Raw genomic sequence first — 15,068 nt, 5'->3', positions numbered from 1 at the left:
GACGCCTCGTCTAAGGAGCAGAAAACCAAAGGGCAGGTGGAGAGACCAGGGAGGCAGGATGGGTCATCAGACGCCTAACCTTCGATGTTGCCCACGGCCCAGCCACACCCCGTGTAACATAAGTGGTGCCCACCATGTTTGCACTTTTAATAACTCTTATTTGTGTGTTTTCTTTTTGGCTTCATTTTAAACACCGATATCTAATTCCACAGTGGGAAAAGGAAAGGGAAGAAGACTGTTTTTTCTCTCTCTTGTAAGTGTTTGGATCTGCTACTGACAACTTTTAGTTTTTTTGTGGGGGAGGGTGCTGTTGGGACACAGAAGAAAGAGATTTATACTGTACATAAATATATATGTAAATTGTATAGTTCTTTTGTACAGGTCTTGGCATTGCTGTTTGTTTATCTCCCTCTCCTTGCTCTGGACACATGGCTGAGCTTTCTAGAACCCAGGACTCTATCCCCAGCCCACCTGGACTCCATCTGTAGACTGAGCCCTGTGTGCGTGTAGATGGGAGCCCTGTGATTATATTGCAGACCCGTTGGTTCTTTTCTGGTGGGAGAGGGGCACCTCCCTTGCCATAGCTGTCGGAGCTGACATGTCACGTGGCAGGTGGCCTTCGCAAGGGAGGCTGGGGTTGGACAGATGGCAGTTGCCTCTGGAGGGAGGGCAGCAGCCAGCTCAGGTGCCAGCTCTCCCACGTCCCATGTTCCTGCTCTCAGACCTGCGGATGGCCCAGACTCATGGGTGCCCCAGTATCCTAGTGACCCGCTGAGCAAGTTCTCCTCACAGGAGTTGCATTAGATTGGATGAAACATTTTCCCCCACATTTAGCATCTACTCTGTAGAGCATGAGAAGGGAGGCAAAGAAGAAAAAGACACACAGTGGGGCCTTTCACTTAGTAGATATTACATAGTTAAGCAGCAGAGGGAAGAGGCCAGAGAGCCGCATTGGGAGCACAGTGCTGACAGGGGGCTTCTCACCTCGGGCAGGCCCACACTGGAGGCCAGAGGCCATCCCGGGTTCTCACCTCCCCTCTCCTTATCCCCACCTGCCATGTCCTCGGAGGTCATCGCAAGCCTGAGGGAGAGTTGGCCCAGTCACCTTTTTGGTAACTCAACGGTTTTATTTTTTTAACCCAATTCTGAGGTTCTTCCTATTCCTGCAAATGCTCTTAAGGGCTTCCAGGCTCAAGGCTAATTTCCGAGCAAAACTGAAAATCTGAGTCGCTAGACAAGAAGTAGGAAAACCTCCTACTTCTGCCTCCCCTAGAAGCGCAAGCATAAATACCCAGGTATGGGGAGATCCAGGCCTAGCTCTGTGCAGACATGTTCCTGGGATTCCAGTGGGGGGGTGCCCGGCCTTGGGGCCAGGTGGGCAGCCTCATCTGCCCAGGCGGCCATGCCCGTTGGTGGACGGTGTCCCGTTTCCGGTCTGCAGGGTGCTGGCTGGCACGGTGAGGACCCGCGCGCTCACAGCCCAGCTCGGGCAGGAGCATAGCCTTTGCAGGGCAGCTCTGATGGGGCCTCAGGCTAGAGAAGGTCCTGCTGTCTTGGTGGAAGTTGTAGAGGTTGTCTCAGGAGTGCTGGGGGCCCCATCGCAGCAGCGTAAGGTCTCTAGAAGGGGGTTCCTCACCCATTAGCCTGGACCAGGATACTTGTGTGCTGGATCTCCTGTGGACCTTCCAGGAGACCCCAGCCCCTCTCCAGCCTGGATGAAACATGTAAACACAGAGAAGGTGCCTCCTTATAGAAGTTCAAAATCCTTCTCAGGCATATTCTCTCCCCCATGTGTGCCTAGGCCGTGTTGTATGGTTTTCCTTTGTGAGGACTGAGGGAGACTATTTGTAGCTTGTGTTATAAAAAATAAAAATGAGTAAACCTTGGTGGCTGGTGCCTCTTTTTTTGGGTGGCTTTCTCTGATAGACATGTTTCATTTCATGTCCTCCATTCTGATCTAGAAAATCTGAGTTGCTAGATAAGAAGGGAGCCCAGAAGTGGCCACAAGGTGGCGCTTTGCTTTGTTGGGCGGACATGGATCCCCTTGGCCCCTGACTATGTTTGCACCCTCTGTAATTCTCCCTCTTTACCTCCACCCATACAGCTGCACCCCTCCCCAGTCCCCCAAACCATTGCTGGAATGTAGGGAATGCTGCTGGCAGCCCTTTGGGGGCAGGGCTGCGGGCAGGCCACTTTACGGCTTCAGGCTGGTAGGGGTGGGCACATTGGCCTTAATCCCCATCATGGGATCCCAGGCTAAGAAGCAGCTGTAGACAGGTGGTGAACCCCCATGGGGTTCATGCCCTCTGTGCCTCAGTTTTTTTGGGTACATATTCGGGTCAAGGCAGCTGGTCTGGTTCACATTGCTGGAGGGCTTCAGGCAGGGGACTGGCAGCAGTCATGGGGTACTGATGTCACTGGCACCTATTCCTTCTGCCCCCTCTCTCCTCACATAGCTGTCCCAGGAAATTGCTTCCTCACCACCCTCTGGAACCTCCCCCCAGACTCTGCCACCTTGTCCACAAGTGAACAGAAGGTAATTTCCCTTGGAAAAGTCTCCCCTAACCTTTTCTTCAGCTAAGTTTTCCTGGGAAAGGACCTACGCCCTTGAGTGTGGTCCCACAGGCCCCTCCTCATCTGGTGCTGACACTGCAGTGCTGTGTGGGCCCCTGTCATATTTAATACCATGGCGCTGTGAGGCAGGAGTTACTGCCCCATGTCACGGGTGTGTGGATGCCGGCCACTCAGGAGGTCAGCAGCTTGCTGGGTGTGCCCATCTGGCAAAGGCAGAGCCAGGAGTTACCCTCCGATTGCTGACTTCAGGCCCAGAGCTCTGCCCGACCCCGCTGCCTTCCATGAGGGGCTAGAACAGCAGCCTTTTCCCTCCTGTCTGGCTTGGACCCTGAGTGGCTGCATTCAGCAGTGAGTACACTTTTTCTGTGAGCAGTTTAGGGTCTTACGAAAAACCGCTAATTTGCAGAGGCCTATTTTAGGCTTCAGGGATTTAGGGGAGAGGTATAAGGAGGCATTTGCCCATGAAGGACCTCACTGGAGGCCTGGGGCGACCTAGCCTCCAGCAGAGAGCCCCAGCCTGGTGTGGGAAGGGGCAGGGCTGAGCTCACACTCGACTCCAGGGCCAGCCTGCAGCCCCCCTTGGCCTTCCTTCAATCTCTCCAAGGACAGGATGACCATGACCAGTAGCAGTCAAGGAAAAGGAAAAGATTCGTCTTCTTTCTTCCTTCAGCAAGAGGCCCCTGAGTCATGTTTAGCCTCTGTGCAGAGGGGAAGTGGGGACATTTTCAGTGGGGATGTGGAAAGATGACTGCTACTGGGGCCAGTACAGGGGCTCTACAATGCCATCAGCAGAGGGTTCCCCAGGCCAGGACACCCCCCTGCCTCCCTAGGGCATTTTGGGGGATGGGAATCTGGCAGTGCCAACCCCCTTATAGAAAACTAGAAAGAGCCAGACTGGTCATCTGGCCGTTTACTCCAAAGGTCCTGAAGTGTCCAAAGGCCACAGGTGTGCCCACCAAGGAGACTGAAGACCTTCCTGGTGCCCTGATCTTCTGGTCTGTGGCATTTAGCTTTTTTTCCCATTGTACATGGGCGAAACTTGACCTTTTTTCATGCAGTGCCACCAAATCAAGCCCTTATGCCTATGGCCTGGATCACAACTCCCCCTTTGTATGACTTCCATGAAGTGCTATGGAGAAGGGTCATGGCTTGGTTGTATGCCTGCCTACTAAATGTTTGTCAGGTGTGTGGCATAGGGATGTCTTGTCACTTCTTGTCATGTGTGGGCGAGCACTCTGGTCAATTCCTTCTGCTCTTATACGCCACCACCTACCAACTCCTCATCCACTCAGCCTCAGCCCTTATCCTGTTTGCACCTCCCCTTCTTCCTTTAACAAGGGCCACCCTGTGAGGGTTGCTTTGCCTAGGGTCTTCCTAGCCAAAGCTTTGAGTGTAGCTAATGGCCCACAGTCCTGCATGTGGCACACACAATCCTAACCATTCACACACTTGACAGTGGAGAAGTGCTGAATATTGGATGTGGTCTCCACTGGATGACAGGCGTGTTGCTAAACTACTCCTAAGAATCAGGAGAGACCAGAACAAGTGCCGTAACATACACCCCTCACCCCATCCTCAGTGGCTCAAATCACAAAGGTGTTCCCACTCATGCAACATATCTGTCATGTGTCAGCAGGGGGCGCTCCCCTTTGTTGGCTTCACTAGGACCCAGGCCCAGGCAGGCTCCATCATCCACCATGCGGATGCAAAAAAAAAAAAAAGAAACATGGTAAATTGCACCCTGGTTCTTCATGTTTCCATCTGGAAGCAAAATATGTCACTTTGCTCACATTTCAATGCCTAAAGCATGTCACTCAAAGGCAGCTGGTAAGTCTCCAGGAGTAGAATTAGAAACATTTGGTCACCAACCCTGGTGACTATCACAACATAGATTATGTTTGTGCTTTCTTTTCTATATTGATTTACAATTTGCAATTTTTGTATTGTCCAAGAACAAGAAGACTTGCTTTTCGCAGTTTAGATGGTACATTTTATGTACATGCTTCTGACAGATCTGTTATTAATTTATAATATGATAGGAGCTCACCTTCCCTCCTGTGAGCCCCCAGCCCCCCCCACTGTAAGCTATATCTCAAGCAACTGAGGCTCCACAGTGCTTGAGAACTTGGAGAGGGTGGTGAGGCCCAGGTAACTTGGTGAAAATAGTTGATGTCAAGTCACCAAACGGGAGGCTTGCTTCCCCTGCAGTCATTCCCACTGGGCTCTACTGCGGCGTCCTTCTGCTGTGCAGTGCGGCCCTTATGTCGGCATGGGCAGCTCCCATAGCTTCCTGGTCAATTCTGTTATTTGTACAGCCAACTCTATCCAATAACTAAACTTCAGTCTCCAGCTTGATTTAGATTCTCCTCCCTTCCATGCCCTGACGCAATCTGGAACTGGCACCCTGACTACTTGGAGGAGAACAAGGGAGCTACCATCAGCCTATGAGGCAATTCCTCCTTCACTTTAACGTGAGCCAGCCCTTCTGAGGTGATGGGGTGGGGAGGCGGGCAAGGGAAATCAAGGGTCTCTTAACAGACAATGGTCGAAGCCCTGTCCGCTTGCTGTAGCAGTTCTCAGATTGGCTCTGGCTTGCCCACTGTGTGGCAAGGACCCAAATGCTGGCTCTTGTGTGGTCAGGTCCTAGGGTGGGGCCTCCCCACTGCACAGGGCCTTTAGTGGGAAGTCCTGCGCTGGCCTGACCTCTCCCATACGTCTCCACACAAATATACCCACATGCACTTTGTTTTAAAGTCCCTGCCTTTGGTTGTGTACTTGTAACATAGCTCATGCTTGGCCCCCTTCTGGGGCATCCATGTGCCCATGGGAAGCTCACACGTCCTTGCTGTACCAAAAGGCAAGGTGCGGGCGACCCTCAGTACTGTCAGTCTCAGCTCTACATCCCTCCCACGTCTCTCCTCCCTGGCTTCAGTGGTAGAGGCTGATCAGCAAGCCTGCCACATCACAGACCTCCACCTGGGAATGAGATGTCAGACGTGCAGTGGCCTAAATCCTGGGGAGCAATTGTCTCAGAGCTTCCCAGCTTTCTCACCTTCGAGGAGGAGGAAAGGAAGCAGTCCTGTGATGCTTGGCTGGCTCTCTCCCTCTCCCCGATCCTCCTTTTATAGGCGGGGATGGGGAGGGCGGCAAGTTGCAGAGCCCTTTCACGTATCATGCTGTCTTTGGGAGGCATGTCAGGCCACAACTGTTGTTCTTTAGGACGTGGGGTACGTAGCATTTTTTTCTTCATTTTAAGCCCTAATCACCAATTCTGGAGAAATAGAAAATGTCCTCACTCAAAGTCCTGTTATGGTGGGTTTAGTGATGGATGCAAGGGAAGTTGACTCCAGAGAGAACCCCAGCAGCTCCAGCTCCAGGCCCAGGGGCCTCCGTGCTCCCCCCATCTCAGAACCCTACTGGGCCTGCTGCCCTAGCCAGCGCAGTCCTTGGGGCATCTACCCAGGGCCAGGTAGGACCCCTGGAGACCGGCTCATCTCCACTCCTCACGTAGGCTTCTGTGCTGTATAAACACATCTTCTAAATTCCCATCAGTGTCCCTTTCCATTACTACTGAATTCCCTGCAATGCTGGAGCAATGAAAGGAGCTGGATCTTTCTAAGGGGAATAATTTTAGAGACACGGCATGTAGCTTCAAATGGAAGCCCCAATCTTTTCATTTCCCCCATCCTCCCCACTGCCCAGTGTTTGGCAATTCTTCCCTACAGGTATACCCCCTTCCTGTGAAAGACAAGATGCTGCTTTCTGAAGGGCCACTCTGAGACCCTGGTAGAGCTATGCTGGGCTGGGCTGGGCTGACCCAAGAATGTCTGATCCACCCCCTGAACAGAGGTCCCTCCAAAATCCTTGACCAGGTGTGGAATGAGCGGAGAAGAGGACCCAGCAGGAGCCCAGCTGAGGTGAGAGAGCCGGGGTCTGTGTGGACCTCTCCACCTGGGAGTTTCCCAGGTGCATCGGAGAGTCCTGGACTTGGAGTCAGAATATCAGCCTCTCATCCTGGCAGCACCTCTGACTTTGGGTCACTCCCTGCACCTTCCACAGAGTGGGATTCTTTCTCTCCAGGCTCTTTGCCCCACTGCACATGGGCAAGCAGGTCTGGCACTGAAGGAGGTTTGTGTGCTTTGGGGGAGGTGGACGTATGCACACAGAGGGAAGGGGGTCCAGACATGAGGGTCAAGAGAGTGAAAGGGAGGTGCCAGTATAGAGATGCAGCAAATGCCCCTTTAGGAAGTAGGACAGGAACGAGAGAGCCTCCTTGCGGGGGACCCACATCATGGGGCTGTGATTAGCAGGAAAGGAAGAAGAAAATGAAATGAGATGTGTATGCTTTAGAGAGGGAATAAGGTGCAGACGGAGCAGGAGGTGAGGAGAGGTATGGGGTGGGGGGCAGAAGCCAGGCCAGGTGAGCCCGACAAGCAGCCCTGAGAGTGCTGAGGGGCTCTCACTGGCTGAAGAGAAGTCCTGGCGGGCTGGCTGCAGGGGAACCTGTGTCCCGGGGGAGGCAAGGATGGCGAGAGGACCAACAGGCCTGGGGGCTGATGAAGGAAGAGGGCTTGGGAGGAAAGAGACTCCTCAGACTGGGGAAACAAACTAGAAATGGGCTGAGGTGTCTCTGCTAAGCTGCTGCAGGTTTTCCTGTCTGTGAGTAGAAAGGTTTACAGGGCAGTGTGAAGCTCTTTTCAGTTCAGAAGAGATGCTCAGGAGATTCATGACTGCACTTGAAATCTGCTACTGAGATGGTCTCAGTCTCAGACTGCAGTGCAGGTCTCTGCCGAGTCCAGGCTTCTGGACATTTCCACATGGGTGTCCTGCAAGCCCCCCAAAGTCAATATGCCTAAAATTGGACAATCCCCACCCACCCTTTAAGGGGGCTGGGTACACCAGCCAGCCACTCCCTAAGCCTGGGCCCCCAGAGCCCTCCTTGCTTCCTCTTTCCAACATCCTTCCCTCCCAGTCCATCAGTCCGTCATCGTGTCCTGTAAAGTCCCTCCCTGCCAGTTTTCTCTCCACTGTTTCTCTCTACTCCCCTGCCACCCCTCCATCTGCTTCCTACAATAGTCACTAGCTGTAAGTGGCTGCTGGTCTCTGTTCCAGCCATCCCCTGTGATGCAGACAGCTAGGCCTCAGCTAACTAAAAGGCAAAACAGATCATGTCACTCTCCTGCTTAGAGTCCCTGAGATGGAGAGACACTGAACTGTGTCCTCCCCAAATTCATATGTTGAAGCTGCAACTTCCAATGTGACCGTATTTTTGAGATGGGTCCTTGAAGGAGATAATTAAGGTTAAATAAGTTCATAAAGGTGCAGCCCTGATCCAGTAGGATTGGTGTCCTCATCAGAAGAGGAGATACCAGACATCTCTCCTTTGCCCAGGGAAGAGGCCATCTGAAGGCACAGAGAGAAGATGGCAAGCCAGGAGGAGGGGCCAAACCCCAAACCACCTGTAATAGCTTGCTGATCATGAGATTCTAGCTTCTAGACTGAGAAAATAAATCTGTGTTGAAGCCACCCAGACTGTATTATTTTGTTATGGCAGCCTGTGTAGACTAATACAAAGGCTTTTAGTTTAGCCCACAAAACCTTCTTGACCTGGTTTCTGATCAGTCCTCCCATATACACATTTTCCTTCAAAATGCACACATCTCCCTGTTGTGGCACCGCCAGGCCACACTAGCATCACACCCCGTTGCTCGCACACTGCACGCTCTTCAGGTCATACATGTGGCGCCGCTCTGTGCCACGGGCTTTCACACCTCAGGTGCCTTCCTAGAACAGCAATGATAACAACGTAAGGAATCACAAATCTACTTGGCAGTGTGATGTGTAAATTGCACCAGTTATATATTTGAATCCCTCCGAAGTCTAAAGTAGATCTAGTATCTTAATTATATAAACGAGCCCAAAATACAAGACTTCAGCATCTTAGGTGACATGAAGTCAAGTTCCCTCTGCTAGTAATATGAGAGCAGGACTGGAAGCCAGATCTCTGCTCTCCATCACATCTCTGCACAGCAATGCTGACCGGCCTGGAACGTGTGCCCCACCTGTCTCTTCATATAGCTGAGTATGTCTGCTCCTTCAAAACTTGGCTCACCCAGCCTGCATCTCAGTGCTTCCTCCCGAATGCCCCCAATCCCCCCTGTACTCACTTCAGCTATCACCCTAAGCTTTCAGGAATCATATGGTGAAAATTGGAGTCTCTCTTTTAGGGTCTTAATTTATCATTGGTTGGGGGAGGCAGTCAACTAAAATCTTTTGAGTTGGTGAAATTATTTTCCTTTTGTTTAACTTTTTTTCTGAACTAAGATGAATACAAACCACAGTAACAATAATTATTCTTCAGGCTTGAAATTCTACCCAAGCATCAGTTCCTTTTAAAAATAATCCCCAACTTCTGTGTTCATTATATGCTACTTTAGAAACGAAAGCTGCTGCTTCAGGCTCCTAATGGCCTGCCTAGCACATATCCCTACCCGTGTTATAATCATTAATTCTCATGTCTGTTCCTTCTGTTATACTGGAGTCACCACCTTAAGGCCGATAATACCTTGCAGACCTGAAGGAGGTCAGTTACAGTAAGACATTTAAAGGCTATATGAGATTACTGAGATGTTTACATGAGAAGAGCGATGCAATTAGCACATTTAAAGATAAAATTGAAGATACAAATAGAGACTGAGGCTGTGTTTCAAGAAAAGCCTTCGTATCTGCATATTTGAGCATGTAGTAAGATATACATGATGTGGGGCAGGGAGACGTGGTAGAGCATCATGGTTTGGAAAAGCAGATGTCACTTGGGCACACATCACATTCATTTAGATGGCTTGTTAGTTTGCTGGGACCCATCCCCAGGCATCTGGAGTCTGGGTGGGGCCTGAGAATTTGCATTTATAACAAATTCCCAGGTGATGCTCATCTGGGCACTGTACTTTGAGAATCACTGGTTTACAGTTTGGTTTCTGGCATCAAATGGATCTGGTGCTGCTAAGAGATAGTCGTGTGACTCTGGGCAAACCTCTTGTTGTTGAGGCTCAGTTTCCCCATCTGTGAAATGGGGATGATGATCCTTTCTCACAGGGTGGCCATGGTGGTTCAGCAAGGTAATAAGGGCAAAGTACTCAACACAGTGCCTGACACAAAGCTGGGGCTCACTCTCTGAGCCATCCTCCTCTTCTGCCTCATCCTTTGCATAGCCAATGAACTTTGGTGCTGAAAATCACCTGCTCTAATGTTTGTACATGAAAAATCCAAGACTCAATAAGCTAAATGGCCATTTTCAGATCAGACACCTAGCTTGTGACAGCCAGAATTCGGATCCACTTCTCTTGGACCTTAGTTTAGTATTCTTTTTTTAAATTAAGGTATTATTGATACACACTCTTATGAGGGTTTCACATGATAAAACTATGTGGTTGCTACATTTACCTATATTATCAAGTCCCCACCCATACCCCAAAGCAGTCACTGTCCATCAGTGTAGTAAGATGCCACAGATTCAATATTTGCCTTCCCTGTGACCCCTCACACCATGTGTACTAAATATAATACCCCTCAGTCCCCTTCTCCCTCCCTCCCCACCCACCCTCCCAGCACCCCTCCCCTTTGGTAACCACTAGTTCCTTTTTGGAGTCTGTGAGTCTGCTGCTGTTTTGTTCCTTCAGTTTTGCTTCATTGTTATACTCCACAAATGAGGGAAATCATTTGGCACTTGTCTTTCTCTGCCTGGCTTATTTCACCGAGTTCCAGCTCCATCCATGTTGTTGCAAATGGTAGGATTTGTTTCTTTCTTATGGCTGAATAGTATTCCATTGTGCATATGTACCACCACTTCCTTATCCATTCATCTACTGATGGACATTTAGGTTGTTTCCATATGTTGGCTATTGTAAATAGTGCTGCAATAAACATAGCAGTGCACATGTCTTTTTGAATCTGAGAAGTTGTATTCTTTGGGTAAATTTCAAGGAGTGGGATTCCTGGGTCAAATGATATTTTTGTTTTTAGTTTTTTGAGGAATCTCCATATTGCTTTCCACAATGGTTGAACTAGCTTGCATTCCCACCAGCAGTGTAGGAGGGTTCCCCTTTCTCTGCATCCTCGCCAGCATTTGTTGTTCTTAGTTTTTTGATGCTGGCCATCCTTACGGGTGTGAGGTGATATCTCATTGTGGTTTTAATTTGCATTTCCCTGATGATTAGTGATGTGGAGCATCTTTTAATGTGTCTGTTGGCCATCTGAATTTCTTCGTTGGAGAATTGTTTCTTCATATTCTCCACCCATTTTTTAATCGGGTTATTTGCTTTTTGGATATTGAGGTGTGTGAGTTCTTTATATATATTGGATATTAACCCCTTGTCAGATATGTCATTTACGAATATATTCTCCCATACTGTAGGATGCCTTTTTGTTCTGTTGATGGTATCCTTTGCCATACAGAAGCTTTTTAGTTTGATTTAGTCCCGTGTGTTCATTTTTGCTTTTGTTTCCCTTGCTTGAGGAGATGCATTCAGGAAGAAGTTGCTCATGTTTATATTCAGGAGATTTTTCCCTATGTTTTCTTATAAGAGTTTTATGGTTTCATGCCTTACATTAAGCATGTAAGTCATGCTTTGTGTTATTCCTTTATGTTGTCTAATTGCTGTGGCGAGGACCTCCAGAACTATGTTGAATAAAACATGATCCATTTCAAGTTTACTTTTGTGTATGAGGTTAAACTATAATCCAGTTTCATTCTCTTGCATGTAGCTGTCCAGTTTTGCCAACACCAGTTGTTGAAGAGGCTGTCATTTCCCCATTGTAGGTCCATGGCTCCTTTATCATATATTAATTGACCATGTATGGTTGGGTTTATATCAGGGCTCTCTAGTCTGTTCCATTGGTCTATGGGTCTGTTCTTGTGCCAGTACTAAATTGTCTTGATTACTGTGGCTTTGTAGTTGGGGAGCTTGAAGTTAGCGAGCATAATCCCCTCAGCTTTATTCTTCCTTCTCAGGATTGCTTTGGCTATTCGGGGTCTTTTGTGGTTCCATATGAATTTTAGAATGATTTGCTCTAGTTCATTGAAGAATGCTGTTGGTATTTTGATAGGAATTGCATTGAATCTGTAGATTGCTTTAGGCAGGATGGCCATTTTAACAATATTAATTCTTCCTATCCATGAGCACATGATGTGTTTCCATTTATTGGTATCTTCTTTAATTTCTTTCCTGAGTGTCTTGTAGTTTTCAAAGTATAGGTCTTTCACTTCTTTGGTTAGGTTTATTCCTAGGTATTTTATTCTTTTTGATGCAATTGTGAAAGGAATTGTTTTTCTGATTTCTCTTTCTGCTAGTTCATCATTAGTGTTTAGGAATGCAACAGATTTCTGTGCATTTTGTATCCTGCAACCTTGCTGAATTCAGATATTAGATCTAGTGGTTTGGGAGTGGATTCTTTAGGGTTTTTTATATACAATATCATGTCATCTGCAAATAGTGACAGTTTAACTTCTTCCTTACCAATCTGGGTGTCCTTTATTCCTTTGTGTTGTCTAATTGCTGTGGTGAGGACCTCCAGAATGATGTTGAATAAAAGTGGAGAGAGTGGCCATCCTTGTCTTGTTCCTAATCTTAAAGGAAAGGCTTTCATCTTCTCACTGTTAAGTATGATGTTGGCTGTGGTTTTGTCGTATATGGCCCTTATTATGTTGAGGTACTTGCCCTCTATACCCATTTTGTTGAGAGTTTTTATCAAGAATGGATGTTGTGGTCAAATGCTCTTTCGGCATCTATGGAGATGATCATGTGGTTTTTGTCCTTCTTTTTTTTCATGTGGTGGATGATGTTGATGGATTTTCTAAACTGTACCATCCTTGCATCCCTGGAATAAATCTTACTTGAGCATGGTGGATGATCTTTTTGATATATATTTGAATTCCATTTGCTAATATTTTGTTGAGGATTTTTGCATCTATGTTCATTAGGGATATTGGTCTGTAATTTTCTTTTTTTGTGGTATCTTTGCCTGGTTTTGGTATTAGAGTGATGCTGGCCTCATAGAATGAGTTTGCATGTATTCCTTCTTTTTCTACTTTTTGGAAAACTTTAAGGAGCATTGGTATTAGTGTTCACTAGGTCTTCACTATCAAACTAAATGTTTGATAAAATTCAGCGGTGAAGCCATGTGGTCCAGGGATTTTGTTCTTAGGTAGTTTTTTGATTAGCAATTCAGTTTCATTGCTGGTAATTGATCTATTCAGATTTTATGTTTCTTCCTGGGTCAGCCTTGGAAGGTTGTATTTTTCTAGAAAGTTGTGTATTTCTTCTAGGTTATCCAGTTTGTTAGCATATCATTTTTGATAGTATTCTGTAATAATTCTTTGTATTTCTGTGGTGTCTGTAATGATTTTTCCTTTCTCATTTCTGATTCTGTTTATGTGTGTAGACTCTCTTTTTTTTTTTGATAAGTCTGGCTAAGGATTCATCTATTTTGTTTATTTTCTCAAAGAACCAGCTCTTGCTTTCATTGATTCTTTCTATTGTTTTATTCTTCTCAATTTTATTTATTTCTGCTCTACTATTTATTATGTTCCTCCTTCCACTGACTTTGGGTGTCATTTTTTCTTCTTTTTCTAGTTTCATTAATTGTGAGTTTAGACTGTTCATATGGGATTATTCTTCTTTTCTGAGGTAGGCCTGTATTGCAGAATTGCCTTCGCTGTGTCCCAGAGATTTTGCAGTGTTGAATTATTGTTGTCATTTGTCTCTGTATATAGCTTGATCTCTGTTTTTATTTGGTCATTGATCCATTGGTTATTTAGGAGCATGTTGTGAAGCCTCCATGTGTTTGTGGGATTTTTCATTTTCTTTGCATAATTTATTTCTAGTTTCATACCTTTGTGGTCTGAGAAACTGGTTGTTACAATGTCAGTCTTTTTTAATTTACTGAGGCTCTTTTTGTGGCCTAGTGTATGATCTATTCTTGAAAATATTCCATGTGCACTTGAGAAGAATGTGTATTCTGCTGCTTTTGGATGTAGAGATCTGTAGATGTCTGTTAGGTCCATCTATTCTAATGTGTTGTTCAGTGCCTCTGTCTCCTTACTTATTTTCTGTCTGTTTAATCTGTCCTTAGGAGTGAGTGGAGTGTTGAAGTACCCTAGAATGAATGCATTGCATTCCATTTCCCCTTTTAATTCTGTTAGTCTTTGTTTCACATATGTAGGTGCTGCTATGTTGAGTGCATAGATATTTATAATGGTTATATGTTCTTGTTGGATTCATCACTTTATCATTATATAATGTCCTTCTTTGTCTCTTGTGACTTTCTTTGTTTTGAAGTCTATTTTGTCTGATACAAGTACTGCAACTCCTGCTTTTTTCTATTATTTGCATGTAATATCTTTTTCCATCCCTTCACTTTTAGTCTGTGTATGTTTTTGGGTTTAAAGTGAGTCTCTTGTAGGCAGCATATAGATGGGTCTTGTTTTTCATCCATTCAGTGACTCTATATCTTTTAATTGGTACATTCAGACTATTTACATTTAGGGTGATTATCGATAGGTATGTACTTATTGCCATTGCAGGCTTTAGATTCGTGGTTACCAAAGGTTCAAGGTTAACTTCTTCACTATCTAAGAGTCTGACTTCACTCACTTAGTATGCTATTACAAACACAATCTAAAGGTTCTTTTTTTTCCCCTCTTTTTTCTTCTTCCTCCATTCTTTATATATTAGTATCATATTTTGTACTCTGTCTATCCCTTGACTGACTTTGGGGGTAGTTGATTTGACTTTGCATTTGCTTAGTAATTAACTGTTCTACTTTCTTTACTGTGGTTTTATTACCTCTGGTGACAGCTGTTATACCTTAGGAACACTTCCATCTATAGCAGTCCCTCCAAAATACACTGTGGAGATGGTTTGTGGAAGGTAAATTCTCTCAGCTTTTGCTTATCTGGAAATTGTTCAATTCCTCCTTCAAATTTAAAGGGTAATCTTGCTGGATAAAGTATTCTTGGTTTGAGGCCCTTCTGCTTCATAGCATTAAATATATCATGCCACTCCCTTCTGGCCTATAAGGTTTCTGCTGAGAAGTCTGTTGTAGCCTGGTGGGCTTTCCTTTGTATGTGATCTTATTTCTCTCTCTGGCTGCTTTTAATTAGTTTAGTATTCTTAATAGCACTTAATTTGGTACATCTAAAGAGAGATGTCATGAAGGGCTGTATTATGGGGAGCTAACCATTGTCGAGAAGGTAAGGGTGAAGGACAATGTGGTATGGCAGGGCAAGGAGGGGAGTGGAACATGGACTCTGGGAGTCCCCACCTGGCTTTGCTGTGAACTGGCTGTGTGTCCCTGAGCAGTTAGTTCCCCCTCTGGGCCTCCTCAGTGTTTTCACCTGTACTTACTATATGTCAGGCACTTGGCTAAGTCTTTCTAATGAAGTCATTATAACAATTCTCTATGGTATGCTAGAAATCTCCTGCCTGACTCTCTAG

General features: G+C 46.3%; 1 protein-coding gene across 3 annotated transcripts in view; it reads left to right on the top strand.

The window, feature by feature from the left end:
• SMOC1 (SPARC related modular calcium binding 1) overlaps nt 1-1,886 on the top strand; it is a 138,371-nt gene extending 136,485 nt beyond the window's left edge. For all 3 annotated transcript variants that reach the window (XM_073242209.1, XM_073242210.1, XM_073242211.1), the window contains one exon: nt 1-1,886. In XM_073242209.1, the coding sequence (XP_073098310.1) occupies nt 1-14 (14 nt within the window). In that variant the 3' untranslated portion in view covers nt 15-1,886.
• The last annotated feature ends 13,182 nt before the right edge of the window (nt 1,887-15,068 follow it).

This window comes from Manis javanica, chromosome 8 (assembly GCF_040802235.1).
Source record: "Manis javanica isolate MJ-LG chromosome 8, MJ_LKY, whole genome shotgun sequence".
Lineage (NCBI taxonomy): Eukaryota > Metazoa > Chordata > Mammalia > Pholidota > Manidae > Manis > Manis javanica.
The sequence above is the reverse complement of the archived record's forward strand: the minus strand, read 5'-3'. Positions and strand labels throughout refer to the sequence as shown.